The 27,323-nt window shown below is 49.2% G+C and overlaps 1 protein-coding gene across 3 annotated transcripts; it reads left to right on the forward strand.

Moving 5' to 3' along the window:
* The first annotated feature begins 6,509 nt into the window (after window positions 1–6,509).
* Window positions 6,510–25,591, forward strand: ZNF26 (zinc finger protein 26). 3 transcript variants are annotated; one of them, XM_080821142.1, is made up of 5 exons: window positions 6,510–6,683; window positions 6,890–6,942; window positions 17,949–18,075; window positions 18,337–18,432; window positions 23,550–25,591. In XM_080821142.1, exons 2-5 carry the CDS (start codon window positions 6,910–6,912, stop codon window positions 24,899–24,901), a joined length of 1,608 nt encoding a protein of 535 aa, XP_080677268.1. In that variant the 5' UTR covers window positions 6,510–6,683; window positions 6,890–6,909; the 3' UTR covers window positions 24,902–25,591. The 3 variants fall into 3 exon arrangements, with proteins under 3 accessions (XP_080677268.1, XP_080677269.1, XP_080677270.1); XM_080821143.1 differs by having other exon boundaries at window positions 23,553–25,591; XM_080821144.1 differs by lacking the exons at window positions 6,510–6,683; window positions 6,890–6,942 and adding an exon at window positions 16,722–16,824.
* The last annotated feature ends 1,732 nt before the right edge of the window (window positions 25,592–27,323 follow it).

Here is a 27,323-nt window from a genome sequence, read left to right on the forward strand (position 1 = left end):
GGAGCCTGATGCAGGGCTCTGAGACATGACCTGAGTCAAAACCAATAGTTGGCTGCTTAGCCAACTGAGCCACCAGGCGCCCCAACATTTATCCTTTTTAAAGATTTATTTATTTATTTTAGAGTGCACGCAGATGGGGGGAGGGCAGAGAGAGAACCCCAAGAAGACTCCCCACTGCGCACAAAGCCTGAAACGGGGCTCAGTCTCACGACCCTGAAACCACAACCTGAACCAAAATCAAGAGTCACGCTCAACTGAGCCACCCAGACGCCCCCATTTATTTTTTTTTTAATATTGATTTGTATCACTGCTGCTAACCCAAAACCTCCAGGGGTTCCCTGCAACCATACACACTTCATAGTGACAAGAATAACAACAAATGTAAGAATAGATTACAGTTACTGACTACTTTTATTTAAACCAGTGCCACAAAGGTAACTGAACTGAATTCAACCTAAATGGTCTAAATGGTCTTTCTTATAAAAGAAAAATACAGCACAGGCCTATTTGTAGAGTCTATGTGAAATTTCAAGTTCAACTTTTCAGAAGGAAATATAAAGAGAAAATTTTTTCTAGCTACAAAAAGATTTAGGTCACTCTAAGTCTACATGCCTGGTTGAACTCTGGAAGTCATTATTGGTTTAAATACTACTTTTCATCATATCATGTAAGGATATATAATTGGTATATATTAAGTATAAAGTGATGCTACCCAGGGTATGCCCCCCCCTTTTTTTTAGGAATTTGTTCAGTTATTTGAGAGAGAGAGCGTGAGAGAGAGCACAAGCAGGATGAAAAGCAGAGGGAGAAGCAGACTCCCCGCAGAGTGGGGAGCCCCACATGGGACTCGATCCTGAAACTCCAGGATCATGACCTGAGCTGAAGGCAGACACCCCGGGTATGTCTTACAACGGTTTTGCTTAGTTCTGCTTAAATGCTGGTTTTATAACAATATGCTGATTTTTCCGCAAAATCTTTATCCTGGTGGTTTTACTGCCTTCGGTGTTGTAGCGGGCGCTCTGGCATCCAGGCTCCTTCAGGACAGAGGCACATGTTTCTCCAGACACCGGCTGCGGTGCTTTGAAGGGGCCATAAATGAGTCCCTCTCAGGAAATTGCCCTCACCTGAAAGGAGAGGCCTCACCCAAGGTCAGCCTCCTTGGCTCACACCCTAAAACTGGTCAGCATAAAGGTGCAAAGTCCCCACTCCTTTACCCCAATTTGGTCATCTCTGAAAGGCCAGTTTCAGAGATTTTGTGAGATCAGCTGAGGTCTCTGCTGTGAAAGCATCACTGTTCAACTTTTCCTTCCATCCGGTCCTGCTTCCCTCATTCCCTCCCAGGGCTCGATCCCGAAAGCAGTCCCTAATACACCAGCTGCTTGTAAGTCTGTATCCTGCAAAACCCAACCGACTGCCTGTGCATACTTACCATTCCATCTAGCTTCTAAGTCTGTGAGAGAAGTAAATTTCTCCTCCTTTGCCATGTCCCTTGCATTAAAGTTCTATGTTTATATAGTAGATACTCTATATAAGAACACAGAAATAAGGGGCACCTGGGTGGCTCAGTGGGTTAAGCCTCTGCCTTCGCCTCAGGTCATGGTCTCAGGGTCCTGGGATTGAGCCCTGAGTCAGGAATCTCTGCTCAGCAGGGAGCCTGCTTCCCCCCCCGCCCCGCCTGCCTCTCTGCCGACTTGTGATCTCTGTCAAATAGATAAATAAAATCTTAAAAAAAAAAAGAACACAGAAATAAGAAAGAAGATCAGGGAAGCTAAGAAAAGAAACTATTCTGAAAAAGACAATTCTAAGAACGAAGAAATAATTTTTCTAGACATATCCCATATAAATTAACCAACAAATCCAATACCTAATGAGAGCCTGTTTCCAAACATGGGAACAAAAATAAATACGAGCATTTAAAAAAAATTTCTTCGAAGTTTCATGCTTGATTTTTTTTTGAAGATTTTATTTATGTACTTGACAGAGATCACAAGCAGGCAGAGAGGCAGGCAGAGAGAGAGAGGGGGGAAGCAGGCTCCCTGCTGAGCAGAGAGCCTGATGTGGGGCTTGATCCCAGGACCCTGGGACCATGACCTGAGTCGAAGGCAGAGTCCAATGTGAAGGCACTCCAATGTGAGCACTTTTAAGTAGAAAAAAAAAGGCGAGCAGGAAATAAGAAATGATGTATGACATAAAGTCCATAGGGATAATTTATGTGGCCCAAATTACAAATCATACCACAGTTCATAAACAAGAGATCAGAGTTCATTAGAACAGACAAAAATTCATTTTTGGAGATTTTGAGACATCACCTGAGCATTGAAAATGTTACACTGCTGCCTCATGCTCTGACTTTCCAATTAACAGGAATAATCCATTACCAGTGGAGTCAGTAATGCTAGAACTAGACCTGAAAAATTTTATTTTGGCCTTCTCTACATCCATTCCCTTTCTTTTGATAGTTCATCTCTACTTTTTAAGGAAACAACCCTTCTCCTGTGTTCAGTCTGTGTGGTCAGTGAAGCTTAGGACAATGAACTGTTGGTTTTATGTAGCGGACCAAAACCTGGACAATCAGTCATTGTGAGTCTGGTTCAGGGATGGGCATCTGACCTTTTGAGAGTCAATCCCTGCATATTTGCCAGAACCGTTTCGAAAGTATGTGTAGTTCCCTCTGCTACTTCCTGAGGAAAGCTTGACTGAAAGTGAGCCAACTGGGAAGAAGAGAAAGGGAGACAGTAGTCTGTAGGCGACTGAAGCCCTGCATCCAGCCGTTCCTGAAGCTTGACCTCTCCCTAACAAAGGGCATTTCCTCTGTTAGTTTAAGCTACTTTGAGCAATATTTCCAGCATCTGCATTCAAGATTTTTAATACAGACTTAATAAATTAATTACATATGGTGTTTCCAGCATCGATTTCATGCCAATACTGAAAAAAAAATCTTAAGGTAGATCACTGAAAACAAGAAACAAAAGGGCAAATCACATGTATGTATTTATCAACTGTTGCAACTTGACTTTCTTTAATGCATTTGGATCTCCCAGAACTGTTTTTTTTTTTTTTTTTTTATGAACAGAATGGCTTTGTTTGTTTGTTTTAAGTAAACTCTACAGCGAATTAAGTAAGTTAAGTAAGTTAAGTAAACTCTACAGTGGAATGCTCTACCAACAGGCTGCCTGGCGCACGTCAGAATGTTATCTTTGTGTTGGTTTGTATCATATCTTACATACGGAAATGTCCCCACTGGTCTCCACTTTCTGTATACTGTCATCAGGCATTCTTACGGTGTCTGTTTCTCTCATGGACGTTTCCAGGATATCCTTCCATTCTTTTATACCCGTTTCCAACCCTAGACCCTAAAATAGTTCTTCCGTCTTCCATAAAAATAGTTCTGGATCATTTTAGGCCAGTAGAAGCTTTTCACCATAATACATTCACGCATAATTATGAATAGAGAGACATGGGTTAGCAGGAGACTAAAGTCCCTAAGATGGAAAGGTCTGGGAAGACTATAGGATTAGGAACAATGCATTTAAATTTATTTAAATGACATAAGATGGCAATCCCAATGGGAGGATAGCCTAAGAAAGGTCTTAAGAGGTAAATTTGCTTTAATCAGAGTAGTAGACATAGAATATATTTTTTGCAATTTGCTAAAAATATAATCTGCTTGGGAGTTATGTGAAACTAACTGACCGAGTATCTCTAGATTCAGCTAGAAAGGGAAGATTAAATTAAAGGTAAGTAGAATAAAGGAAAGAGTTTGGGATTTGGATTTCTATCTATCTAGACCTTTTTTTCTTAAGATTTTATTTATTTATTTGACAGAGAGAGATCACAAGTAGGCAGAGAGGCAGGCAGAGAGAGAGAGGGGGAAGCAGGCTCCCCGCTGAGCAGAGAGCCCGATGCGGGGCTCGGTCCTAGGACCCTGAGACCATGACCTGAGCCGAAGGCAGCCGCTTAACCCACTGAGCCACCCAGGCACGCCTATCTAGACATTTTTGATATGTTGCATTTTCCTTTTAATTCAAGGTATTTTCTTTTTTTAAAAAAATATTTTATTTATTTACTTGACAGAGATCACAAGCAGGCAGGGAGGTAGGCAGAGAAGGTGGGGGGGGGAAGCAGGCTCCCTGCTGTGCAGAGAGCCCCACGTGGGGCTCGATCCCAGGACCCTGAGCCGAAGGCAGAGGCTTTAACCCACCGAGCCACCCAGGTGCCCCTAATTCAACGTATTTTCTAATTTTCTCTGATTTTTTTGAGTTAGGGGACTTAATCTGGGGACTTCCTACTTTTTTCCTGGGGCTGACTTCTTTCCTTTTTTTCCCCCTTTCTATTTAATTCCACTGTTGTCAGAAAACATACTTCGTATGATTTCAATCCTTGTAAATCCATTGAGACTAATTTTGTGGTCCAAATAGGACGTATCCTGGAGAATGTGCCATGTACACATAAAAATTATGCATACTTAACAGTCTTTAGATAGTATTGCTAAATAAAAATTAAGCCAAGAAAATTTTTAAAAAGATTTTATTTATTTATTTGACAGAGATCACAAGTAGGCAGAGAGGCAGGCAGAGGGAGAGAGGCAGGCAGAGGGAAAGGGGGAAGCAGGCTCCCTGCCAATCAGAGAGCCTGATGTGGGGCTCGATCTCAGGACCCTGGGATCATGACCCGAGGCGAAGGCAGAGGCTTTCATCCACTGAGCCACCTAGGTGCCCCAAGCCAAGTAAATTTTAAAGATCTAATTGACTTTATTATTTGATTCATGAATCCAGCACCATCCCATCTAGCAGGTAGAGGGGAGCTCCAAAGGGCTACTGAAAGCGAAAGGTTTTAAAAACCAGAAGAAGCCATAAATAGAAAAAAGGATTATTTTAGGTGAGGTCACCTCCTTTTCCTTTGAGGGATGAGAAGGGCCCTGTGACAGATGATCTTATTGGTGCTGACCCGTTAAGATTACGTTTCTGGGGGGGCGCCTGGGTGGCTCAGTGGGTTAAAGCCTCTGCCTTCCGCTCAGGTCATGATCCCAGGGTTCTGGGATCAAGCCCCGCATTGGGCTCTCTGCTTAGTGGGGAGCCTGCTTCCTCCTCCCTCTCTCTCTCTCTCTCTCTCTGCCTGCCTCTCTGCCTACTTGGGATCTCTGTCAAATAAATAAAATCTTAAAAAAAAAAAAAGATTACGTTTCTGGGAAGCTGAAACTGCTAGTGTTAGGTTACACATTCTGTCTGGGGTTACAGACTTGGGGCCTTCACCTGCGTGTCCCACTTTGGGCCTATGGTTTTATCAGTGTTCTCTAGATGTCAGGTACTCTGTGTCTTTTCATTTCTGAGTAATTTCCTCTAGTTGTTTGCTTTTATCTTGAATATATCCTTTGCCTTCTTTTGGCTTATTTTGTTGGCTTTTCAGTACATTTCTGCTACGTTAATTTGCTCCTTTTTTGTGTTTATTTTTATAATTACTCAAGATTGTGAGATTTTCTGTTATCACTGCTGTTTCTCCCATAAATGCTTATAGAGTGTTGTCTACACTTTTGTCTTTATTTCCCTATCTCATTAAAATAATTGCTCATTAAAATAAAAAGCTGTTGGGAGGGTCGTCTGGGGGGCTCAGGTCATGATCCCAACGTCCTGGGATCGAGTCCTGCCTCGGGTGCCCTGCTCAGAGGGGAGTCTGCCTCTCCTTCTACCTGCCGCTCCCTCTGCTTGTGCTCACTCTCTCTGACAAATAAATAAAATCTTTTTTTTTTTTTTAAGATTATTTATTTATTTATTTGACAGACAGAAATCACAAGTGGGCAGAGCAGCAGGCAGAGAGAGAGGAAGGGAAGCAGGCTCCCTGCGGAGCAGAGAGCCCGACGTGGGGCTCGATTCCAGGACCCTGGGATCACGACCTGAGCCGAAGGCAGAGGCTTCAACCCACTGAGCCACCCAGGCCCCCCAATAAATAAAATCTTAAAGAAAAAAAAAGCTGTTTGGGAAAAAAAAGACTTTCAGGCAGAAAAGACTTCTACAATCATGTTATTTAGAGTTCCATTGCATTGTAATAAGAGAACTGTTTGATCTATTTTGGACCGGCAGTATGTTCCCGTCTTTGGTGTCCTTCCGTCTACTGCAGGGTCTCCTGGACGCGGCGCTGACTGTGTCGGCCAGTGCCCTGCTCTGCAGGGCTGTCGTGTGACCCTGTGACCTGCAGCTTGTGGCCTTACGAGCGTCCTTCTCTTCTGTGCCTGGGGATCGGAACCCCGTATTGCTTGACCGCAGGCCTCGGCATGTTGGCCCTGGCGCTGAGGCTGGAGTGCGGCGAGGCCCGACGGTGGGGACGAGAGACCGCCTGCGGCGCCTGGCCCCGAGCTGTGGGTCCCTCGAGTCTCCGCCCGTCCGTCAGCCTCCGCGGGAAACCCCGGCTGGGAAGCGGGCCCCTCCGCAGAGGATTCTGGGAGGTGTAGTTTCCCTCGGGCGCCGCCTCGTCGGGGGCCTCGGCGCATGACGTACTTCCGCTGCGCCGCACCCGCCGCAGTAGTGGGGTACGCGCCTCCAGGGCTGTTTCCGCCGGGGCGTTTGTGGACCGGAGCGGGCCCGGGGACTTATGAATTTCTGTGGCTCCGGACCGGGCGGAGGGACCGATTGAGCCTCCGCCCGGAGCGTCCTGTGCAGACCAGCAGCTTGGCCGGCTGAGCCCCCACGGTAGGTCTGGGGCGTGGTCGGGGCCAGCCTGGACTCGGGGTCTCCCGGGTCAGGGCCGCTGCGATGCTTGTGTCCAGGCCCGGAGGCCGTGTGCCTGTGGGGGACTCCGCCGCCGACCCTCCTTCTGTGGGGCGGGAGGCCCCCCGTGGGTGGGCGCGGGAGAGGCCAGCGGGGAGACCCTCACGGTTCGGTTCTCTGCTCCGCAGCCTGCAGGGAACCGCGCGGGATGGCCGGCACGTTCCGGACAGCTTCGTGTTGGGTAAGTAGGGATGCCCTCGTCTTTAAACGCGGACTGGGCGCTGAGGACGGGCACAGCCATCTTCACCGTCACCGCCCGCGCCCGAACTCGCGTGTCCCTGCCCCCGCTTCCTTCCCCGTCTCTGATCTCCGGAAACGTTCCTGGTTTCTGCACCCTCGGAAGTTACACTTTATTGCCGGCCGCGGACCATGAACCCTGAGGATAGTGAGGGTCCTTGTTAAGGAAGCAGGAAGGAGCAGTTTTGGAGCGGGGGAGGGCCGTGGACCGGCGGGGCTGTGCGAGCGGTTGGCGGGTCCGCAGGTGACGGCTGCACTCCTGACTTCTTGCGCGGGTGGCAAGATGCTTCCCCCCGGGAGCGCTGTGAGGGAGCACCGTCCAGGAAAAGGGTGCCGCTGTGTAGGCGTTGGCTGTGTGCTGCCTGCACCGAGTCTGCAGCTCAAGTGGGAGTTCTCACCTGGAAATACCCAGATTAAAGGTCACTTTGCGAGTGGAGGCTCGGGGTGTGAGGGAATACTGAATACTTCACTGAAAAGTGAAGGGTTTGTGGCAAAGACAAGGAAGGACGGCGGCGCACAAGGCCTGGGGTGCGAGAGAGCTGTCAGTTTGGAGAGTGGCTGTTTCCCTGCAAATCTGAGAAAAGGGAACTTCATAAAAGTCGTGATAGGAAATCCCTCCGAGAATTATTTCATGAGACAAACAGTATTTCTTGGACTTGGGTATTTATAAGTCTTTTTTTTTTTTTCAAGATTTTATTTATTAGAGCGAGTGAAAGAGCGCACGCTAGCAGGGGCAGAGGGAGACAGAGAAGGAGAGGCAGACTCCCTGCCAAGCACGGATCCCCACTTGGCACTCAATCCCAGGACCCTGAGATCATGACCTGAGCCCACAGCAGACACTTAACGATTGAGCCGCCCCGGTGCTTTGCGTATTTATGTCTTAAGCAATTTTTCCGTACCAGAAAGAATGTTGGAACGGTCACTTCCTGAGAGGTGATGGCGTTGTTGCAAACTGGATTGCATAAGGTTGTGGACGGTGGAATGTAAAGAAATGATTAGCGACAGTAAAGACCTTTTTTAGGTGGTATGATGCTTCAGGTGTGACAAGACGAGTATGGGTGCCAGGAACAAGGCAGTTCACAGAGTGACATGAGTCAGACAATTAACCTTAAAGTTAAGGGTCTTTTCATTATTTTATTTTCTTAAGTAATCTCTATGCCCAATGTGGGACTCGAACTTAAAATCCCGAGATGAAGAGTGGCATGCTCTAACAACTGAGCTGGCCAGGTGCCCTGGGATATTTTTATTCTTAAAACCATATGAAAAATACAGTAAGAGAAAACATTGTATTTACAATAGCAATAAATAAAGATAAAGGAAGTGAGCAGAGTCATACCTCATGAATAATTAAGTAAACGAACTAAACGAAGACTTTAACCCAAAACTATTGGATAGTATTAGTGGGTACCATTCTTAGCTAGGCATTTCATGTGTATGAAGTTGTTAAAGTCTCATGACCTTATGGGGCAAGTATGTTCCCACTTTACAGGTGAAGAAACTGGGAATCCTGTCCATGGTCCCAAATTCGTAAAGGATCCAAAGAGACTAGGGTTGCAGAGCTAGGATTCAATCAAGGCGGTATCTTCAGAGTTTGTGCTCTTAATGCCTCTTACATTTTCTTTTTTTAAAAAATATTTTATTTGATAGAGAGAGAACAAGCAAGGGGAGCAGCAGGCAGTCGGAGAGGGAGAAGCAGGCTCCTTACTGAACAGTGAGCCCAACCCTGGGCTGAATCCCAGGACCCTGGGATCATGACCTGTGCCAAAGCAAATGCTTAACCGACTGAGCCACGCAGGCGGCCCTATGCCTCTTACATTTTAATGTGAATAGCATTTCCTTGTTTTTGAGTGCACATGTTAATTTAACAAACGTTAATTGATTATTACACCAGGTAATTTTTCTAGGGCATGTTGGGACGGACAAGATTGACAGGGTCCATGACCCCATGCTGGGTATGGGAGATGGTCAGACATACCAGAGGAGCATCGTAAACAGACAGAGACGTGAGTGTTGAAGCACGGGAAAGAGAGCGACTGAGTGGGTGCTTTGCTTTAGATTGGCACCCCTTCTTGAGGCGACATTTACATAGCGTCTGAGTGACGACTTGACGATCATGGGATGCTGGGGGTGGTGGAGGAGGAAGCCTTCCAGACTTTTATTTCTAGGGTTGTGTTCTAAGCAAGCTGCAGCCGCCTCTCGTGGAAAGAAGGCCTGTGGCTGGAGTGGAGAGGGATGGTGCGGCAGCCGGGGCCAGACTGGTAGGGCTCTTGAAGTGAGGGAAAGGCTCATACTGGAAAGCCCTAGGAGTTTTTAATTTTACTTCATCTCGAAAGAATTTTGAAACTAGAGAAATCACAAGAATCGTATAAAAAACTCTTGTACAGCGGTACGTGGGTGGCTCAGTTCATTAAGCATCTGCCTTTGGCTTGGGTCGTGGTCATGGGGTCCTGGGATCGAGCCCCACATCGGGCTCTCTGCCCCTCTCCCTGCCTGTGCTCTCTCTCTGTGTCAAATGATGGGTGAACGAATGGGATCTTTAAAAAAAAAAATAATTACTCCTGTGCACTGTTGTATAAAAAACCTCTTTACCCAGACTTGTCAACATTTTAGCATATTTGCTCTATTATTTTCTCTGCGTGTGTGCGTGTGTTTGCGCGCGCACATGTATTACGCTCTAACTCTCCTCCCTTCTTCATTGTTCCAGCCCGCATCGCTTCATCTCTGTAGACCAGCTCTTGCCTACACACCTCATCCTTTCTCCCCAGCCCTCTCTCCCTCCCTCCTTTTCCTTCTCCTCTTTCTCCTCCTTTCTTTCCCTTCTCTCTTATTTTTATTGACACAAATGTGTCAGTGGCAGTGTAAGAGTGCTTCACCCCTCCTGTTCTGCTCCCCAGAAAAGATTGCCATCCGTGGTTTCTTATCGAACTTTCCCATTGTTTTTCTCTACATTTTGCATGTATGATTGTGTACCGTGGTGGCTGTTTTGCATTTTAGCATGCAAATGGCTTTATTGCTTTTCCTCTTTAATATAAAAATTTTTAATTGCTTCCTTTTAGAAAATGGTATTCTAAGTAATGCAGCCAAAGCCATTTGGTTATCATTTCCTTCCTCTGATGTCAAGAGGTAGTCAGTCGGTGGCAGGCTCCTGATCTCGGGGTTATAAGCCAGGCCCCAAATTGCATGGAGCCTACTAAAGTTAAAAAAAAACCCGAAAGTTTAAAAAAGGGGTAGTCAGTAGCTTGGGGGTTTCCGTCCAGACCCTTTCTACAGGAAACAAGATTTTATGTTTTGTTCTCTTCTATGAATTGTGTATTTTGCCATTTCCTTTACATTTATTTTAGATTTCTTTATGGCAATACCTACAGATGGGCGTTTCCTTTTATAATAGCTCCATTTTATGATCCTGCAGTGCGAATGGGCCACATTTTATTGAACTGTTTCTCCACTGATGGACATTTAAGCCTGTGGACTCACCTCCTGGGTCCCGTAGCTGGTAACCACTAGGGCTTCGTGCTTCCTGCTCTCAGGCCTCAGCTTTTGATCTGCTGAAATGTTGTATTCTTTTGAGACACAAATACATTTAAATTTTTAAAAATAACTAATTAAAATTATTTATGAATATTATAGTGATGGTGCAGAATTTTAGGTGTGCTTAATTAAACATTGGAAAAGGTTTTTTTTAATAATTTTTTTAAGGTTTTATTTATGTGACAGAGAGAGAGATCACAAGTAGGTAGAGAGGCAGGCAGAGAGAAAGGAGGAAGCACATGCTCCCCGTTGAGCAGAGAGCCTGACACGGGGCTCGATCCCAGGACCCTGAGATCATGACCCGAGCCAAAGGCAGAGGCTTTAACCCACTGAGCCACCCAGGCGCCCCGGAAAAGTTTTGTTTTTATGAGTTGCATCGTACTGTGTATAATTATCCTACAGTTTGAAAATGTCTCTATAAGGTAAATGTACCATATTCGTATTTAGCTGTTCTCTTGTTGGTGGAAATTTAGGTTGTTGAGCTTGTCACTGTTACAGACTTTGAAATGAACAACTCTGCACATGTATGGATATATTCCTATCTCTTTTAATTTTTGGTGACATATATGATACTTTTCTGCATTCTCTTAGAACACAGTTAAGTCTTTTTTTTTTTTAAGATTTTTATTTATTTATTTATTTGACAGAGAGAGAGAGAGAGAGAGAGATCACAAGTAGGCAGAGAGGCAGGTAGAGAGAGAGAGGGAAGCAGGCTCCCCGCCAAGCAGAGAGCCTGATGCAGGACTCGATCCCAGGACCCCAAGACCATGACCTGAGCCCAAGGCAGAGGCTTAACCCACTGAGCCACCCAGGCGCCCCTATAGCCGTTTATATCCTTAAAATGTTTGGTTTGTTTGGGTTATTAGATAAATGGGTTTCACACTATGTAACGTTATTTCTGTTTTTCCCCATGCAAAAAAAAAAACATTTATAGTTGTATCTGTGACGATTTTGTACATATATATCCATTTGTGGCTTCTTTTGGCTTTTTAAAAACTTAATTGAGTTCTAAATTACAGTAAAATGCATAAACCTTAAGTAGAGTGTCTATATTCTTTTAGGTTCCTGGACCCAATTCCAGCGAGAGGGTTGGGGGTGCAGTTTCCCTACACACAGCATCACGCAGTTCTTGGACACCAGCAGGTTGTCTGAGAATTCAGCTTCATTCTGTCACTGTGTACCCAGAGATGGGGGACACTCTGCTGGGAACCAGCTGCCCTTTGGTTGGGTACCTCTCGGGGCTTTCCAGAAGTTGCATCGTTTACATAACAAAAGATACTGTGATCACACTTAGGGAATTCCAAGGGTTTCAGGAGCTCTGAACCAGGAAACCATGGATGAAGACCGAATACATATGAGAAACGTTTTGGACATCTGAGTGACCAAATATTCTTCCACACCACAGAATCAGAGCGTGTGCTGAAGGCAAACCAAAGTCAAGAATTCCAGTGGCCGGTCAGGTTCCATTCTTCTCCCTGTCGCCACCCCTCCAACCCCCAGGAGTCACTGCTTTATTTATACTTTTTTACTCCTGTTGCAACATCATTAATTTTGCCTTTTTCTTCTTTTTTTAACTTAATATAATTGGAAATGTACAGTAAAGTATCTGGCTTCTCTTAGCATAGTTTGTGACTGACGTCCAAGTTGTATGATAGACTCTGCCGTATGACTGTCATAATTTATCTGCTGTATTGTGGTGTTGTCACAGACATGGTCATCCCCGGCACTGGGCTGCGTCCAGTTATTGGCTGTTATGAGTAACACTGCTATAAACATTTTGTACACGACTTTTGAGGGACATCAGTTCTCGTTTCTGTTGGGCAAACACCAGGACTTCTCGGCCCCCGCACTGTTGACACTGTGGACTGAGTTACTCTTCGCTGCGGAGGACTGTCCTGTACGTCGCAGGACGCTGAGCAGTGTCCTTGGCCTCTGCCTGGTCAGAGAGCAGCAGCTCTGTCCCCACGCGACCGGCACAGAAGTCTCAGCGCCAGACATTCCCGAGGGCGCAGACTCTCGCTCCCGGTGGACAGCCACCTGGCATATGTCTAGGAGTGATGCGTGTTTGTGTATTTAAGTTCGGTGAACACGACCAGACACTTTCCCGACGCCTTGAAACGGCTCTGTGCCCCATCAGCAGAGGCCAGCGGTGGTTTGTCACCTTCGCTTGGAGCATCTTCCCAAGGTTGGGTGTCCTGTACTCAGCCATTGTGCTGATGCTCGGTCAATATGATATCCATTCTTTATTTCTCAGTGTCTCCTTGGGTTTTCAAAAATAAATTTCTAATTTCCTTGCAATCTATTGTATACTTCTATACTCTTAAGTGTTTGTAATAGTATGTCTTATGACAGTTGTGTCTAGTGTTGTCTGCTAACTTCTGGGTCATCTGTGAGTCTGTGTTGTGTGCTTTTTCCTTGGATTTCTCAGTCTTGTTTTCTTTCCTCTTCACGTGTCTCACAAGTTTCTATTTTATGCCTACATTGGTACAGCCACAGAGACCAAAGTTCAGTGTTACCTTCCACCAGAGTGTTTCCCCTTTCCTCTGCCGCGCAGAGAGGGAGGTGACTGATGATGTTGTCAAACAGGCACCAGGGTGCCACTTGAGTTGTGGCACATTCACCTGCGGTCTCAGCGGTAAGGGTGCGGGCGGTTACTGCATGCTCCGCCGCTCTTCGGTTCTTTGCGTCCTCGCTGCCTTGAGACTGGGAGCGTCTGTCTGCTGGGCCAGGACTTCTCGGTCTCAGCACTGTTGACGTTGTAGACTGAGTTACTCTTCGCTGTGGAGGACTGTCCTGTACATGGCAGGACGCTGAGCGGCGTCCTTGGCCTCTGCCTGGTCAGAGCGCAGCAGCTCTGTCCCCACGCGACCGGCACAGAAGCCTCAGTGCCAGACATTCCCGAGGGCGCAGACTCTCGCTCCCGGAGCACAGCTTCTGTGCTCTCCAGCCTCCGACATGCACCGGAGGGAAAGCCCGCTGTCCGTGGGGCATCAGGGGCTCCCCTGCCTGTTCTCAGGCTGGACAGATGCCCCCAGTGATGGAAACACCCAGCACTTGACTCACCTGGGAAGAGCTGGGGTTTTTAGAAGGGTTGAGTTTCACCACATTACTTTGTTTTCATCCACTGAGATGATTGGTTGGCTGTTCTCTGGTGTATATTGATGTGGCTTATTTCATGGATGGGTTTTTTTGTGTTTTTGTTGTTGTTGTTAATTTTGGACCATGCTTTAATTTTTTAGAGAAATTTCTTTGTCATGGTTTGCTCCGTATGTGTGTGCAGGGCTTGTATAAAAAAATACTATTTTTATCCGGATACTTTGATCGGAGTTAATGGTAAATGAGTAAGACCGCAGTTTGTGCTGTAGTTGCCTGGTTTGTCTGTGGGGTTGTGCAAGTCTGTGCCATGCGCTGTAGGGCATCCTGTAACTTCTGGGCGCCTCACTGGGGGAGACACGATGGGAATTTGATGTCCCCGCGATGTTGATAGAACTTACTATCGGGTGTAGTGTGGGCTGTGGCCTCTCTGGACCAGAGGGTGTACCTTCGGTTGTACTTCTGTGTGTTTTCTGATCATGGATTAGTCAGTCTTGCTTTTTTTACTTCCTTCTGGGCCAACTTGGGTTCTTTCTACTTTCTTAAAGAATTTTTATTTCTTCTAAGTTTTAAAATTTGTTGGAATAAATTTTTTTTTAAGATTTTATTTATTTATTTGACAGAGAGAGAGATCACAAGTAGGCAGAGAGAGAGAGGAGCAAGCAGGCTCCCTGCTGAGCAGAGAGCCTGATGCGGGGCTCGATCCCAGGGCTCTGGGATCATGACCCGAGCCAAAGGCAGAGGCTTAACCCACTGAGCCACCCAGGCGCTCCTGGAACAAATATCTTCAGGTCTGCCACCATGTTTGCTTTAAAAATGTGAATTCAGCACAATGGATTTGGTAGGGAACAGTGTGAGCCTTCTGTCTGACTTCACACAGCCCTCTTTCCACCACTTTATGATCAGCTGCAGCCCCTCTTATGTCCAAACATCAGGTCTTTTCCAAGGTAAAGTGATACCTTGTCATTTTATTATTTCTTGTAAACAGGTGAAACTGCTACTATGTTTGATAGGTTCCTGGTGTCCTTTCTTATGTGTTGCTGACAAAGGTGTCGTGCCCCATCCCCATTCTCCCAGGATTCCCTGTGGGTTTGCCGTGTGACTTCGCACAGGGGTGATTCTTTGCTGCATACAGTAGAACTGCCTCTATGTTATAATCTCATATATTTAAAAATCTTTAGTTAAAAAAAATCTTTATCTTAGAGTTATGGGTTCTCTCTTGCTCTTAGTAGTTTTCTATTTCTAATTTCTTCATGTCTTTACCATTCTTGACCAATAAAAATTTTTTAATGGTTTCTCTATATTTTATTTTTATGCTTATCAAGTTCACAATACAGTAAAAAGCTTAAAATAAGCCTCACAGTTTACTCTCACTCTCCTCTTCCATCCTGTCTCCATACTCAGCCGCTTTGGTCTGTGTTCACTCTCGTGGCATCTGCCTTCAGCTTTTACACGATCACGTGGTGTGCCATGCTTGGGTTTCTCCTCCGCTGAAAAGTCGCTGATTTGACAAGTGGCCTGGGCGGGATCGGAATGCAGGAAGTCACAGCCTCATTTTTCTCCAGCACAGCCTCAGATGTGCCTGTCCACTCTCCCTTTCCTTGGCCCCAGGGGTTGTCTTAGTGAGCACTCACGATGTTCTGGTCTCATCTTCTCTGGTCTCTTTTGGCCTTTGGGCCTCCAGCCCACACTCTTAATTCCTCCTCTTCTTCCCCACGCAGGCTGCAGAGGAGAGATGGGGAGCTTGTCTCTTCATTCTCACCTCCTGTGGGGGCTCCTCCTCGGTTGGGAAGCCCAGTGCTTAGACCAGAGAAGCTCCTCTTGTCAGGTGGGTGGTGCTCAGCACCAGGCGGTTGCTTAGGGCCTGAGACGTGACCTTCCCCTGTACCTCTATGTCGTGAGCAATTCTCTCACTTACCTCTGCAGACTCCCCCCGAACTGCACTGTCTCTTCCCTCCTGGGTCTCTCTGTCTGCAGCCAGTGCTGTTGCGTCAGGAGCCTGTCAGGGGTGCTCAAGTCCAGGAATCTCTGTACTTCACTTCTCAGCTGCCTTTACAGAATGTTCCAGAAGCCTCCATCTTCAGAAGTTCCCAGAGGGCAACAGATACCAGATTCCTGGTTTACTGAAATCCCTGAACACAGACCAGTTCCTCCTGACTGTGGGCTCGGGACACCCACGTGGTTGTCCCCGATGTTCCCTTCCTTCCCCCAGCGGCCTGCTTCAGGGGATTGTGTCCAGTTGCTTCTGCAGCCCCGCATGCCCCTCCTTTCTCATCCCTCAGGCACCCTCTCCTTGTTAAAGGGCAGCGTCTTCAGTTGCCTCAGCTGGGATCCTTGCTGTCCTCCTCAACATCCGTCTCTGTGTGCCGGTCGCCTCCGGTCAGGACGTTGTCTGCTCTGTCTTCACTTGATGCCCACAGTCCAGCCACTGCGTATTTCTCCAGTTTCCCACTCTGGCTCCAGCTACCTTCATCGCCCCCGGATCCAGGACCGTCCCTTCTCTACAGCGGTCCGAATGATCCTGGGTGGGAATCCGAGCATGCCACTCTTGCTCGAGGCCTTGGGGTGGCCTGTCCTCACTTGGAATGAAATCTCAAGTCCTTACCATATGCTGTGAGCCCCGAAGGCCTGGGCCTTTGTTCTCATGCCTCCTGGAAGGCTCTTCTGCACCCATCTTGGTATCGTTCTCACGTCGCTTGGGTTTTTACCCAGGTAGTCCCTTACCGGAGAGCTTCCTGATTACTCCATCCGCCTGCACCTGCCTCCCTGGACTCTGTCCCCTTACCCTGCCTGAGTCTTGGTAGAGTGCTGTCACCACCCGCTTGTTGGGTGGTTGTGTGTTTACTGTCGCCTCCCCCTGCAGGGACCGTGTCCATGGCTGAGCCCCCAGCACATGGAGCAACCCCGGCCCATCGGCGGAGCCTCAGAGACGCTTGCGGAACGATCTCGTGAGGACCTGTAGCTTGTTAGGAGTTTCCTTTGGTCCCGGGAGAGGAACTTACTACAAGCATTTTGGGAAGTTCACAGCACTGTCAGGAGCCTCACTGAGAGGTTGAACAGACAGAACTGCCTCACAACTCGCAGGAGGGACTGCCGCGCCCGGCCCGCCCTCTCTCCACCCTCTCTCCGGCGTCTGCAGCTCCGCAGCTCTGGCTCCCGGCTCAGGGTCTGTGCGGGAGTGAGCCCTGGTTGACCTCAGTAGTGGGTAATGGGCCCCTTATTTTCTTGAAAGAAGGCTAGGAGTTTATGTTTGGCCTTTTTTTTTTCTTTTTCTTTTTTCCTAATTGTGCCCAGTTCTCAGTCTCTGTAAGACTCAAGATGGGTTGAGCACCTGTCAAGATGACATTTCAGAGGGTCACACCTTCCCATGTGTTTAGAATTGTTCTCTCCATCTCTGGGCAAAATATATCTCAGATAATTTTTTTTCTAAATTTTTAAAAAGATTTTATTTATTTGATTGACAGAGATCACAAGTAGGCAGAAAGGCAGACAGAGAGAGAGGAGGAAGCAGGCTCCCCGCTGAGCAGAGAGCCCGATGCGGGGCTCGATCCCAGGACCCTGAGATCATGACCTGAGCTGAAGGCAGAGGCTTAACCCACTGAGCCACCCAGGCGCCCCAAGATAATTTTTTTTTTCAATCAAAGACTTGCAACAGCTGTTTTGTGTCCGTGTGTAGTTGTTTGTTTCCCTTTGTAAGACTGGAAGTTTCTTTTCATCTTATTCCATTCTATTCTATTCTATTTTTCTGAGAGATTCCCTGAACAAGAGCAGGGGGAGGGGCAGGAGAGAGAGAGAACCAGACTCCCCACTGAACAGGGAGCCTGACACGGGGCTCGATCCCAGGACCGCGAGATCACGACCCGAGCCGAAGGCAGATACTCAACCAACTGAGCCACCCAGGCATCCCAAGACTGGAAGCTTCTTGAGGGCAGAAGTTGGTTGTGTTCATCCTGAAATTTTCAGGACCAAAAACAGTATGTGGCACATGGAAGCTCAAAAGTTTTTCCTTTTAAAGAGCGAGTGAGTGAGGGAAGGAGTAGGGGGAGGGGCAGGGGGAAGAGGGAGAGGTAGGCTCCCCGCTGAGCAGGGAGCCCAGCAGAGGGCTCAATCCTGGCTCCTGGGATCATGACCTGAGCCAAGGGCAGATGCTTAACTGACTGAGCCACCCAGGTGCCCTGATTTTTGTTTTGTTTTCATCCTGGAAGTCAGTGCTGACCTGGGCACAGGAGGCAGTCCGGAGGAACATTTCTGCTTTCCCAGTTACTGCACATCTGTTCCGTGTCACCTAATGTGATTGTATCCGATTGAATGGGATGTATATTATTCCAGGGATTATTGTCATTCAAGGATATATCTATGGAGTTCACCTGGGAAGAGTGGCAGTTGCTGGACTCGACGCAGAAGTACCTGTACAGGGACGTGATCCTGGAGAACTATAGCCACCTGGTGTCTGTGGGTAAGTGCGGCTTCTCTGTGATCTCAGGCTGCACGTTTCGAATTGGCACCCTTGTTCTTTTGTTGGTCTGCCCTGAGGTCTCCAAAGTACTTCACGGTTATGGGCTTGAACGTCAGAGAGCAAAGACTCCGAGTTCCTATGTGGCCCTCATCCTCACTGCGGTCTTTGCCCCAAGTGCGAGCGAGCAGTTTCATTGTGTAGTTCTGGGTCCCTTAGTCCCCAGCAGCCTGGCCCACATCCTTTATGATTTTCCACCAACAGGGTATCATGGTACCAAACCCGATTTAATCTTCAAGTTGGAGCAAGGAGAGGAGCCATGGATAATAAATGCCCAAGTTTCCCGTCAGAGCTGTCCAGGTGGGTGCGCGGGGACCAGGAAGCCGGGCTGTGGGCGTGGAGCTCAGGCCGTGCTGCGCGGAAGGTCTGCTTCCAAGCCCTTGGACCCCGGGGCGCCCGGGAGGAGCCCGGGCCGCTGCTCGGGGAAGCGGAGGACTGCGGCTCGGCCCACGCCTGCGCTGTGCTCTCCGGGGCCTGAGCGGCGGGCGTGCCCGTGTGACCCGCGCTCTGCCAGGATGTCGCTTTCGGGGTTCGTTGCTTTCCTTCGCGAGGTCACGGGTGGCGTCAGCCAGCCGCGCCTCCAGAGTTCGTCTCCGCCGCCGTCGGGCGGCTGGCGCTGTCCCTGTCCCTTCCTCCGACTGCCCGTTTGCCTCCCGCGGGAGCGCCTCGTCTTCCCCGCCCCGCGCGCAGGAGACCGCGCTGCCTCCTTTCCTCGCACTGACGTCAGAGCTCTTGCTTTCTCGGGTTCTTCTCGGCCGGTGCTGCAAGCCAGCCCCGTGTCACTGGGTCGCCGCGGGCCGCCCGCACCTGCGTTCCCCGCCCCCTGTAGCGCGCGGGTCGCCCCGCCCCGCCTCCGCAGAGGCGCTCTTCCCGCATCCGCCCGTCCTCCCCCCGGGCTGCCCAGGGCTCTTCCGTGGAGCGCCCTCCCGCCCCGCGGTGACGCCCCCCACCCCCTCCCCGGGCGCCCTCGGCCCTCTGCGCTCCGGCGCGGGTTACGTGCTCGCAGAGAGCCCCGGGCGGCCCCACTCTTCACCTTCAGGCGCTCTTCGTCTTTGGCTTCCCCGCGGTCCTCACGCGGCTCCCGCGCCTGGGCTCGCTCCCCGGGCTCCCGGCTTGCCTCCGCGGCGGGTCTCGGTTCCGCTGCGGCCTTGCCACCGTTCGGTCTTCGCAGCTCCTGGCCCTCGGGTGTCACCCGACTGGATCGCTTCTCTCGGGCGCGGGCAGCTCAAGTTCCTGGTCTTCTCCTTAGCTGTTCCTGCAGGAGTTATTTTCATAAGCATCCTGTCCCCAGTCCGAGAAAATAAACGGTGTCTTACGTGTCTGATTCAGCCAGAGTAAGGAATCGGGAGTTTATGGTCTCAGATGACCGTTGTCTGCCGCGGGACGCCGCGGCACAGCGGCTGCATTCAGAAGCTTAGTGATGTCAGGAGCGCCTGGTGGCTCGGTCTCGATGTCGGCTCAGGTCATGACCTCAGGGCCCTGGGATGGAGCCCGGCTTTGGGCTCGCACTCAGTGCGGTCTGCTTGAGACTCCCGCTCTCCCCTCACGATGCGTTAGGTACACGCGCCTGCACCTAACCAGCCAACTTCCTCGGAACAAACCAACGGAACAAGCAGCGTGGTGATGTCAGCGACCCTCCTCTTTCTCACCCCCGACGCTCTGCTTTTCTTTTTCTTTGTCCTGGTGGGTTCCTCCCTGCCAGGCGCCACACACGGACACCGCGGGACTCAGGGATGAGTCCTGTTTCTTTCCCCGCACTCCCCTTCACCAGTCCCCAGACTTGGTCTCAGAAGCCTGCGGGCATGTTGTCTTACAGCTGACCTGCGGCGCCTGAGCTGGCGGGGGGGGGGGGGGGGGGGGGGCGGGGTCCTGGGGGAGCACAGGGACTGTCCTCACCGGCCAGGGCTGGTGCACGGAAGGAGGGAAGATCCCGTGGCTGTGCGGTCCACGGTGTGAGTCCTGCCTGGGAGTGTGCCACACGCAGGCCCTTCTCTCCACCTGTGCAGCTTCAAAAATGCGGGTGTCCGCATGTGCGCTGATCATCCCCTCCCCAGACCGGGCAGCACGCGTTCTCGTCCTGGACCTGAGTCCAGTTGCGAGCCCAGGATTTCTTGAGATGTGTGTGGTGCCTTCAGACTGGTGTGGCTGTGGCCGCACAGTCCGAACCGACATGGGGTTCCAAGGCCACTGGTCTGTTCTGGACGCATGCAGTAGCGGCGAAGGGTTCAGAAGCCGTCGCGGAAGCCCCTCTGCAGAGGGGTGGAGGCAGGATAGCCGGCCTCACTGGCTCATCACACACTGTCCTCTTTGAGAAAGAAAGTCAAAGACGACTTCCTGCCCTAACACTGGCATACTTTCCTGTTCACTCCAGTCTTTTCTTTTTGTCCTGCATGGCCAGGGATAAGGTGACACTTGGGGAGAATGGTCCTGTCTGTTGGTGCAGATTTGGGTGTGTTTGGGGCTACAGAATCATAGGCTGTTGTCAGATCAGGCTTAGGTTTCCTTCAGAACCTAACAAGCAGGGACACCTGGGTGGCTCAGTCGGTTGAGGGTCTGCCTTCGGCTCAGGTCGTGATCCAAGAGTCCTGGGATGGAGCCCTGCATTGGGCTCCCCGCCGAGCAGGGAGCCTGCTTCTCCCTCTCCCACTCCCCCTGCTTGTGTTCCTTTTCTCGCTGTGTCTCTCTCTGTCAAATAAATAAGTGAAATCTTGGGGAAAAAAAAAAAAAAACCTTAACAGGTGGGGCATCTGGATGGCCCACTTGGTGAAGCGTCTGCCTTCGGCTTGGGTCATGATCCCAGGATCCTGGGATCGAGCCCCGCGTTGGGCTCCATGCTCAGTGGGGTGTCTGCTTCTCCCTCTGCCTGCCCGCTTATGCTCTCTCTCGCTATCTCTGTCTCTCTTTCCCAAGTAAATAAATAAATAAATAAATAAAATATTTTTTAAAAATACCCAACAAGCTTCCAGTCTGTCTTCTTTTTTCCTGAGTAATTCTGTGAAGCCAGTACCAACAACTGAAAGTTGTCTGAACATATATTCAAGCCTGAGAAGTCTTCTAGCCTCTGGTCTTGGTATTCTCACCCCTGTCCTTGAGTTGAGTGGCCCTGCTTTGAGGCACAAACCATAATGCGAACTGTTGCCACATGAGTGGGGAGAGAGGGTTTATCAGGAGGTCCAGAGGAGGCAGGAGATTCCCTGGTGCCCCCACAGGACAGCTGTACTGACACGATGAGGCTGTGCCCCTGACGGGTTCGTCTTTCCTGGTGCCCTGCGGTCCTCACACTCAGCATCATGTTGCTGTTGGGCCTCCTTATCCGGCCACATGTGTCATCTGCTCACCTTCCCTGGAAGGTCTCGTCCTTCGTGGTGTTTAAGACCTTTTACGTGTCGTTGACTCTTGCTTTTCCCCGAGCACTAAACTTCGGTCTGCTGCCTACGTGCTGCCTCCTCGTCGCTTGGGTATTTGCTGGGATCTCTAGTGTATCAGATCCCAAATAAAGTCCTTCATTTTTCCTGCAGACATTTTCCCTTTCAGAGAACAGCACCTCCTGTTTCTCAAGCCTAAAATCTGGAGTTCTTGAAGCCTCCCCTTCTCACCTTAGCCTTCACCCAGTCCTTTAGATTTTCTTGGTTCTGTCCAGATGCGTTCCATGTGCACTCAGCTCCGGAGTTTAGTCCAAACCACTATGACGTCTTCCCGCAGTACTGTAAGGGCTTTCTTGTTTGTCTCTCAGCCCTTCTTCTATTCGTTTTCGACCTAACAGCCAAACATCTTTAGAAAGCACAACATGAGGGGCGCCTGGGTGGCTCAGTGGGTTAAGCCTCTGCCTTCGGCTCAGGTCATGGTCTCTGGGATGGGGGATCGAGCCCCGCATTGGGCTCTCTGCTCAGCGGGGAGCCTGCTTCTCCCTCTCCCTCTGCCTGTATCTCTGCCTACTTGTCTCTCTTTCTTTCTGTCAAATAAATAAATTTTTTAAAACCTTAAAAAAAAAAAACTCTAGAAAAGCACAATATGAATCAAGATGTCCTCTAATTAAAACTCTTTGGGTAATATGAAAACTTGTTGCCTGCCTATTTGGTTCTTGCCTCACTCTGTTCACTCAGTGGGTTTTAACTGTCCCAGGCTTTTTTCAAAATATTTTTCTTTTTTTAAACTTGTATGCTTCACACCCAATGTGGGGCTCGAACTCATGACCCTGACAACAGGACTCACAGGCTGCAGTCTGCACTGACTGAGCCAATGAGGTGTCCCATTTTTTCTGTTTCTTAACTGTGCCAAACAGGTGTTCCCTTCTCAAGAACTTTTTGTTTTTTTATTAAAGATTATTTTTATTTTTATTTATTTGACAGAGAGAGAGATCACAAGTAGGCAGAGCAGCAGGCAGAGAGAGACAGGGAAGCAGGCTCCCCGCTGAGCAGAGAGCAGGATGCCGGGCTCCATCCCAGGACCCTGGGACGGTGATCTGAGCCAAAGGCAGAGGCTTAACCCACTGAGCCACCCAGGCGCCCCCTGCTCAAGAACTTTTTATGTGCTTTTCCATCTGTCTGGAATGCTCTTGCCCCTAATTTTCCTCTGGCTTACTCAGTCTTACTTTTAATGTCTCGTCGTACCTATCCGAGTGTTATATGCTGGTTACCCTGTATCCTCTGAATTCACTTTTTGAGTAAGCCGCTGTAATAGTGACATTCAGATACAAGATCAATGGTATTGGCTCCTAAGTGCAAGCTGAGTTTTTCTTTCTTTGTTTTTTTTTTCTTTTTTTTTTTTAAGATTGATTTATTTATTTGACAGAGAGTGCACAAGCAGGGGGAGCGGCAGGCAGAGGGGGAGGAAGAAGCAGGCTCCCCGCTGAGCAGGGAGCCCCATGTGGGGCTCTATCCCAGGCCCCCCCGGATCATGAGCTGAGCTGAAGGCAGACACTTAACCTACTGAGCCCCACCACGTGCCCCGAGGCTAAGCTTTTTAAGCCTCTTGTTCTCTTTTTCTTTTTCTTTTCTTTTTTTTTTAAGAGAGAGAGCATGGGGGCGTGGAGGGTGGGAGGGAGCAGAGGGAGAGAGACTCTCAAGCAAAAGCCCGACGTGGGCTCCACTCACGTGAGCTGAAAACCAGAGTCGGCCCTCAGCACACTGAGCCGCCCGGGGGGCCCTAAGCTTCTGTTTTAAAAACCGCTTTTGATCACTGTTCATTTGCCATCCATTTCCATAATGGGATTTTGTTTGACGCAGTTCTGCATGCTCCAAAGCTCAGATATATGGCACGCCTGGGCTTGGCCAGTATTTCTTTGGAACCAGTGTCTGGGGCCTGTTATTAAGAAAAAAAAGCTCATTACATGGCAGTTCTGTAGCTCTCTAATTCCACATCAGCTACATCGACAATTAAAAAAAATACATATATGCATATATATTTATTTTTCCTAGAAGGTTGGAAAGAATGGTGCCGGGAAAATGAAGATGAGTTTGAAAACGTTGAGAGAAGTTTCGCTTGTGCTGCTTTCGGAAGACGTCGTCTGAGCAGAACCCGTGTTCCTTCAGGACAGAGAATCCACAAGTATAACACACATGGAAGAAGGCTGGCACAAAACTCCGCTTCAGCCAAAAGCTGTCTGAGAAAAAACCCTGATAAGTTCCACGGATACGAAGAGTCCTATTTTCTTAGGCATCCGAGAGCTCATAGTATAGAAAAAAACTGTGTGTGTAATGAGTGCGGGAAAGCTTTTCGTTGTAAATCCCAGCTGATCGTGCATCTCCGAATCCATACGGGAGAGAGGCCTTACGAGTGCACCAAGTGCGAACGCGCGTTCAGTGCCAAGTCAAACCTTAACGCGCATCAGCGGGTGCACACGGGAGAAAAGCCCTACTCCTGCGGGGAGTGCGGGAAGGTGTTCTCCTTCAGGTCCCAGCTCATCGTGCACCAGGAAGTTCACACGGGAGGGAAGCCTTACGGCTGCAGCGAGTGCGGGAAAGCCTACAGCTGGAAATCACAGCTGCTTTTACACCAGAGGAGCCACACGGGCGTGAAACCGTATGAATGTGGCGAGTGTGGGAAAGCCTTCAGTCTGAAGTCGCCGTTCGTCGTACACCAGAGGACGCACACGGGGGTGAAGCCCCATAAATGCAGCGAATGTGGGAAAGCCTTTAGGAGTAAGTCCTACCTCCTGGTTCACATCCGAATGCACACGGGGGAGAAGCCCTACCAGTGCAGCGACTGTGGGAAAGCCTTCAATATGAAGACGCAACTCGTCGTCCACCAGGGAATCCACACGGGAAATAATCCTTACCAGTGCAGCGAATGCGGGAAAGCCTTCGGCAGGAAGGAGCAGCTCACCGCACATCTGAGGGCGCATGCGGGCGAGAAGCCCTACGGGTGCAGCGAGTGTGGGAAGGCTTTCAGCAGCAAGTCATACCTTGTTATACACAGGAGAACGCACACGGGAGAGCGACCGTACGAATGTAGTTTCTGTGAGAGAGCCTTTTGCGGGAAGTCCCAGCTCATCATACACCAGAGGACTCACTCGACGGAGAAGCCCTACGAATGCAGCGAATGTGAGAAAGCCTATCCCCGGAAGGCGTCACTTCAGATCCACCAGAAAACTCACTCAGGAGAGAAACCTTTCAAGTGTGGTGAGTGTGGGAAGGCCTTCACTCAGAAGTCGTCCCTCAGTGAGCATCAGAGAGTTCACACGGGAGAGAAGCCGTGGAAGTGCTCTGAATGTGGGAAATCCTTCTGTTGGAACTCAGGGCTTCGTATACATCGAAAAACTCACAAGTGAGAAATTCGAATGACGTAGATGTTAGGAACTTTCTCCCAGACGTTGACCCTCAGGGGACTTTCGATGATGATGGAGATGGGATCAGGAGCAGGAAGTCCTAAAAAGACACTCCCGTCAGCCAAGTCAGAGAGAGACGTGTTTGAGAGAGACGTTCGTGGGCAGAAGCCTTCAGAAATAAGTCCTCCGAGACTCGGCAGATGAGCCCCGAGGGAATGAGGAGTAACTGTGAAGGGCGGTGCCGTCACGGTAGAGATGAAATCCGGAGAGTTCGTATTTAAAACTTCCCAAATTTAATAAACCAGGAAAGCAGTTTCCCATAGGAAATGTGTTATGTGTGCAGAGTTACATTCCAGATTTGAAGCTACTTGAAAAACCATTCCAGGTTTTTTCAGGGTGGAGTATAAAGCTGTTTTTCATTTTAATATGTAAATAAAGCAAGGGTCAGGAAAACATCAAGGAACATACTCTGAAGGCTAAAGGACATGTAGTGTGACTTTCCTAAGTCACACTGAACAGCATTTTTAAAAATTTTAGTATTTTATTTTTTAATGTAACTTGTCATACATATATTTGGTAGCTTGTGGAATAACATCCCCTAATATTCTCCATATTAAATGCTAAATATCAGTTTTGTCTCTTTATTTCTTAGCAACTAAAGTGATGTGGCGTTTAATAAATGGAAAGAATCTGGTCCCCAAATGAGTTTACTTACTCGGCGGCCTGCGGAAGTGGGTCTGGCAGTTACGGGGCTGCTGTGAAGAGCAGGGAGAGACCGTACTTGAGCCGTTGAGAGTGTGTTCTCCGCTGGCTGGCGAGAGCTCCCTAGTCTCCTCTGGCCGGGCGCCTCTCGGGTGTGTGCGTGCCCGGGTTGGTGTCTCTCGGCGCCTGTCCCACCAGCTACTGGCGACCCACTGCCGGGTCACGGGCGCCTCGTTCCTGGATCGTGAGTCTCTGAGTCGGCCTCATGTGAACCAGAGGGGACCTGTGGGCCTCACGTGCTCTCGCCTCGGCTCGGAGGTGCTGCTGGATTGGTTTCCCAGGCTGAGTCTGGGTGCGATCCCTCCCTGAATCTGATTTTCTGCCTCTCTTCGGTAAAAATGTTTTTTTTTCTGCTAAAGTTAAGGAGAGTGAATTTCTATCTCATGTCACTGAAGGGCTTTAGTCAATAAATGGTTGCTGGGAGTAGTGAATAAGTCACAAAAGAGGGCTTTTTTCCTGAGGCAAGAAGAAAATCAGATTCTTGTTTACATTACAGAGTGGAAACCTTAGCCCAGAGTATGAAGTGTTATTGCTCGTTGACACCAAGAACCTTGTGGCTCCTGATGATAAGATTCTGGGAACACTGAGGGCTGCTGTTGCCATAGGAGAGTTTTTAATTTATGAGGAAATCTGAGACAGGAGATGCGATGGCTACTTTGGTCCTGTTAGCTCTTAATCGCACCAATGACAGACGTGAGGCCCTGAACACGCACCTCAAGGAAGAGCTTTTACTGTGACGTTGCTGAATTCAGCCATCTACTTCACGTGCTTGCTGATCCCTTGTAGAAACCTGTATTGGTCTAGAAAAAGGAGGCTCTTTAATAATTTTTTTTAAAGATTTATTCATTTGCAAGAGAGAGAGGGAGCGTGAGCAGGGGGAGGGGCAGAGGGAGAGGGAGAAGGAGAAGCAGACTCCCCGCTGAGCAGGGAGCCCGATGCGGGACTCGATCCCAGGACCCTGGATCATGACCCGAGCCGAAGGCAGAGGCTTTAACCCACTGAGCCACCCAGGCGCCCTAATACATCTTTTGTGAACGGACACAATTCAATGTGTAAGTCTGCCTGCTTGCTCCCCACCCCCCATCCATGTCCTTTTCACATGCAGAATGCATTCTCACCCGACACCCCCCGGAAGTCTTAATTCACCCAAGCTTCAACTCCAAAATCTCTCAATACCATCTAAATCAGTTGTGGGTGAGACGGGGCACGCTGCGTCGGGGCAGTATTCCTCTCTGTTTCAGAATGTGTGAAACCAGACCGGTTACCTGCTTCCCAAATCCAGTGATGAGGCAGACATAAAATAGACTACCCTGTCCTAAAAGGGAGAAATCAGGAAAAACGGTTGTGAGTCCCACGCAAGTTAAAACCTAACAGGGCAGATTCCATTAGATTTTAAGGCCTGGGAATAATTCTCTTTGGCCCAATGCTTTGTCCTCAGCCCACTGGGGTGGTGGCCATGCCCGTCATCCCTGGATGCTGGACAAGCCTCTGGAATTGAAAAGGTGGCTTCACCCTCTGAGACCGAGGAGGTGGCTCTACTCCCAGGGTCACTCTTCCTTTGTCTTTAAGGATGACCCACATGCCCATCTAGAGAGCTCTGTTGGCCCGTTCCCTGGAGAGCCAGCGAGTTTCTTCACCCGTCTCTCTCCCCTTCAGTCCCGTC

The sequence above is a fragment of the Martes martes genome (genome assembly GCF_963455335.1).
Source record: "Martes martes genome assembly, chromosome: 13".
NCBI classification, from domain to species: domain Eukaryota; kingdom Metazoa; phylum Chordata; class Mammalia; order Carnivora; family Mustelidae; genus Martes; species Martes martes.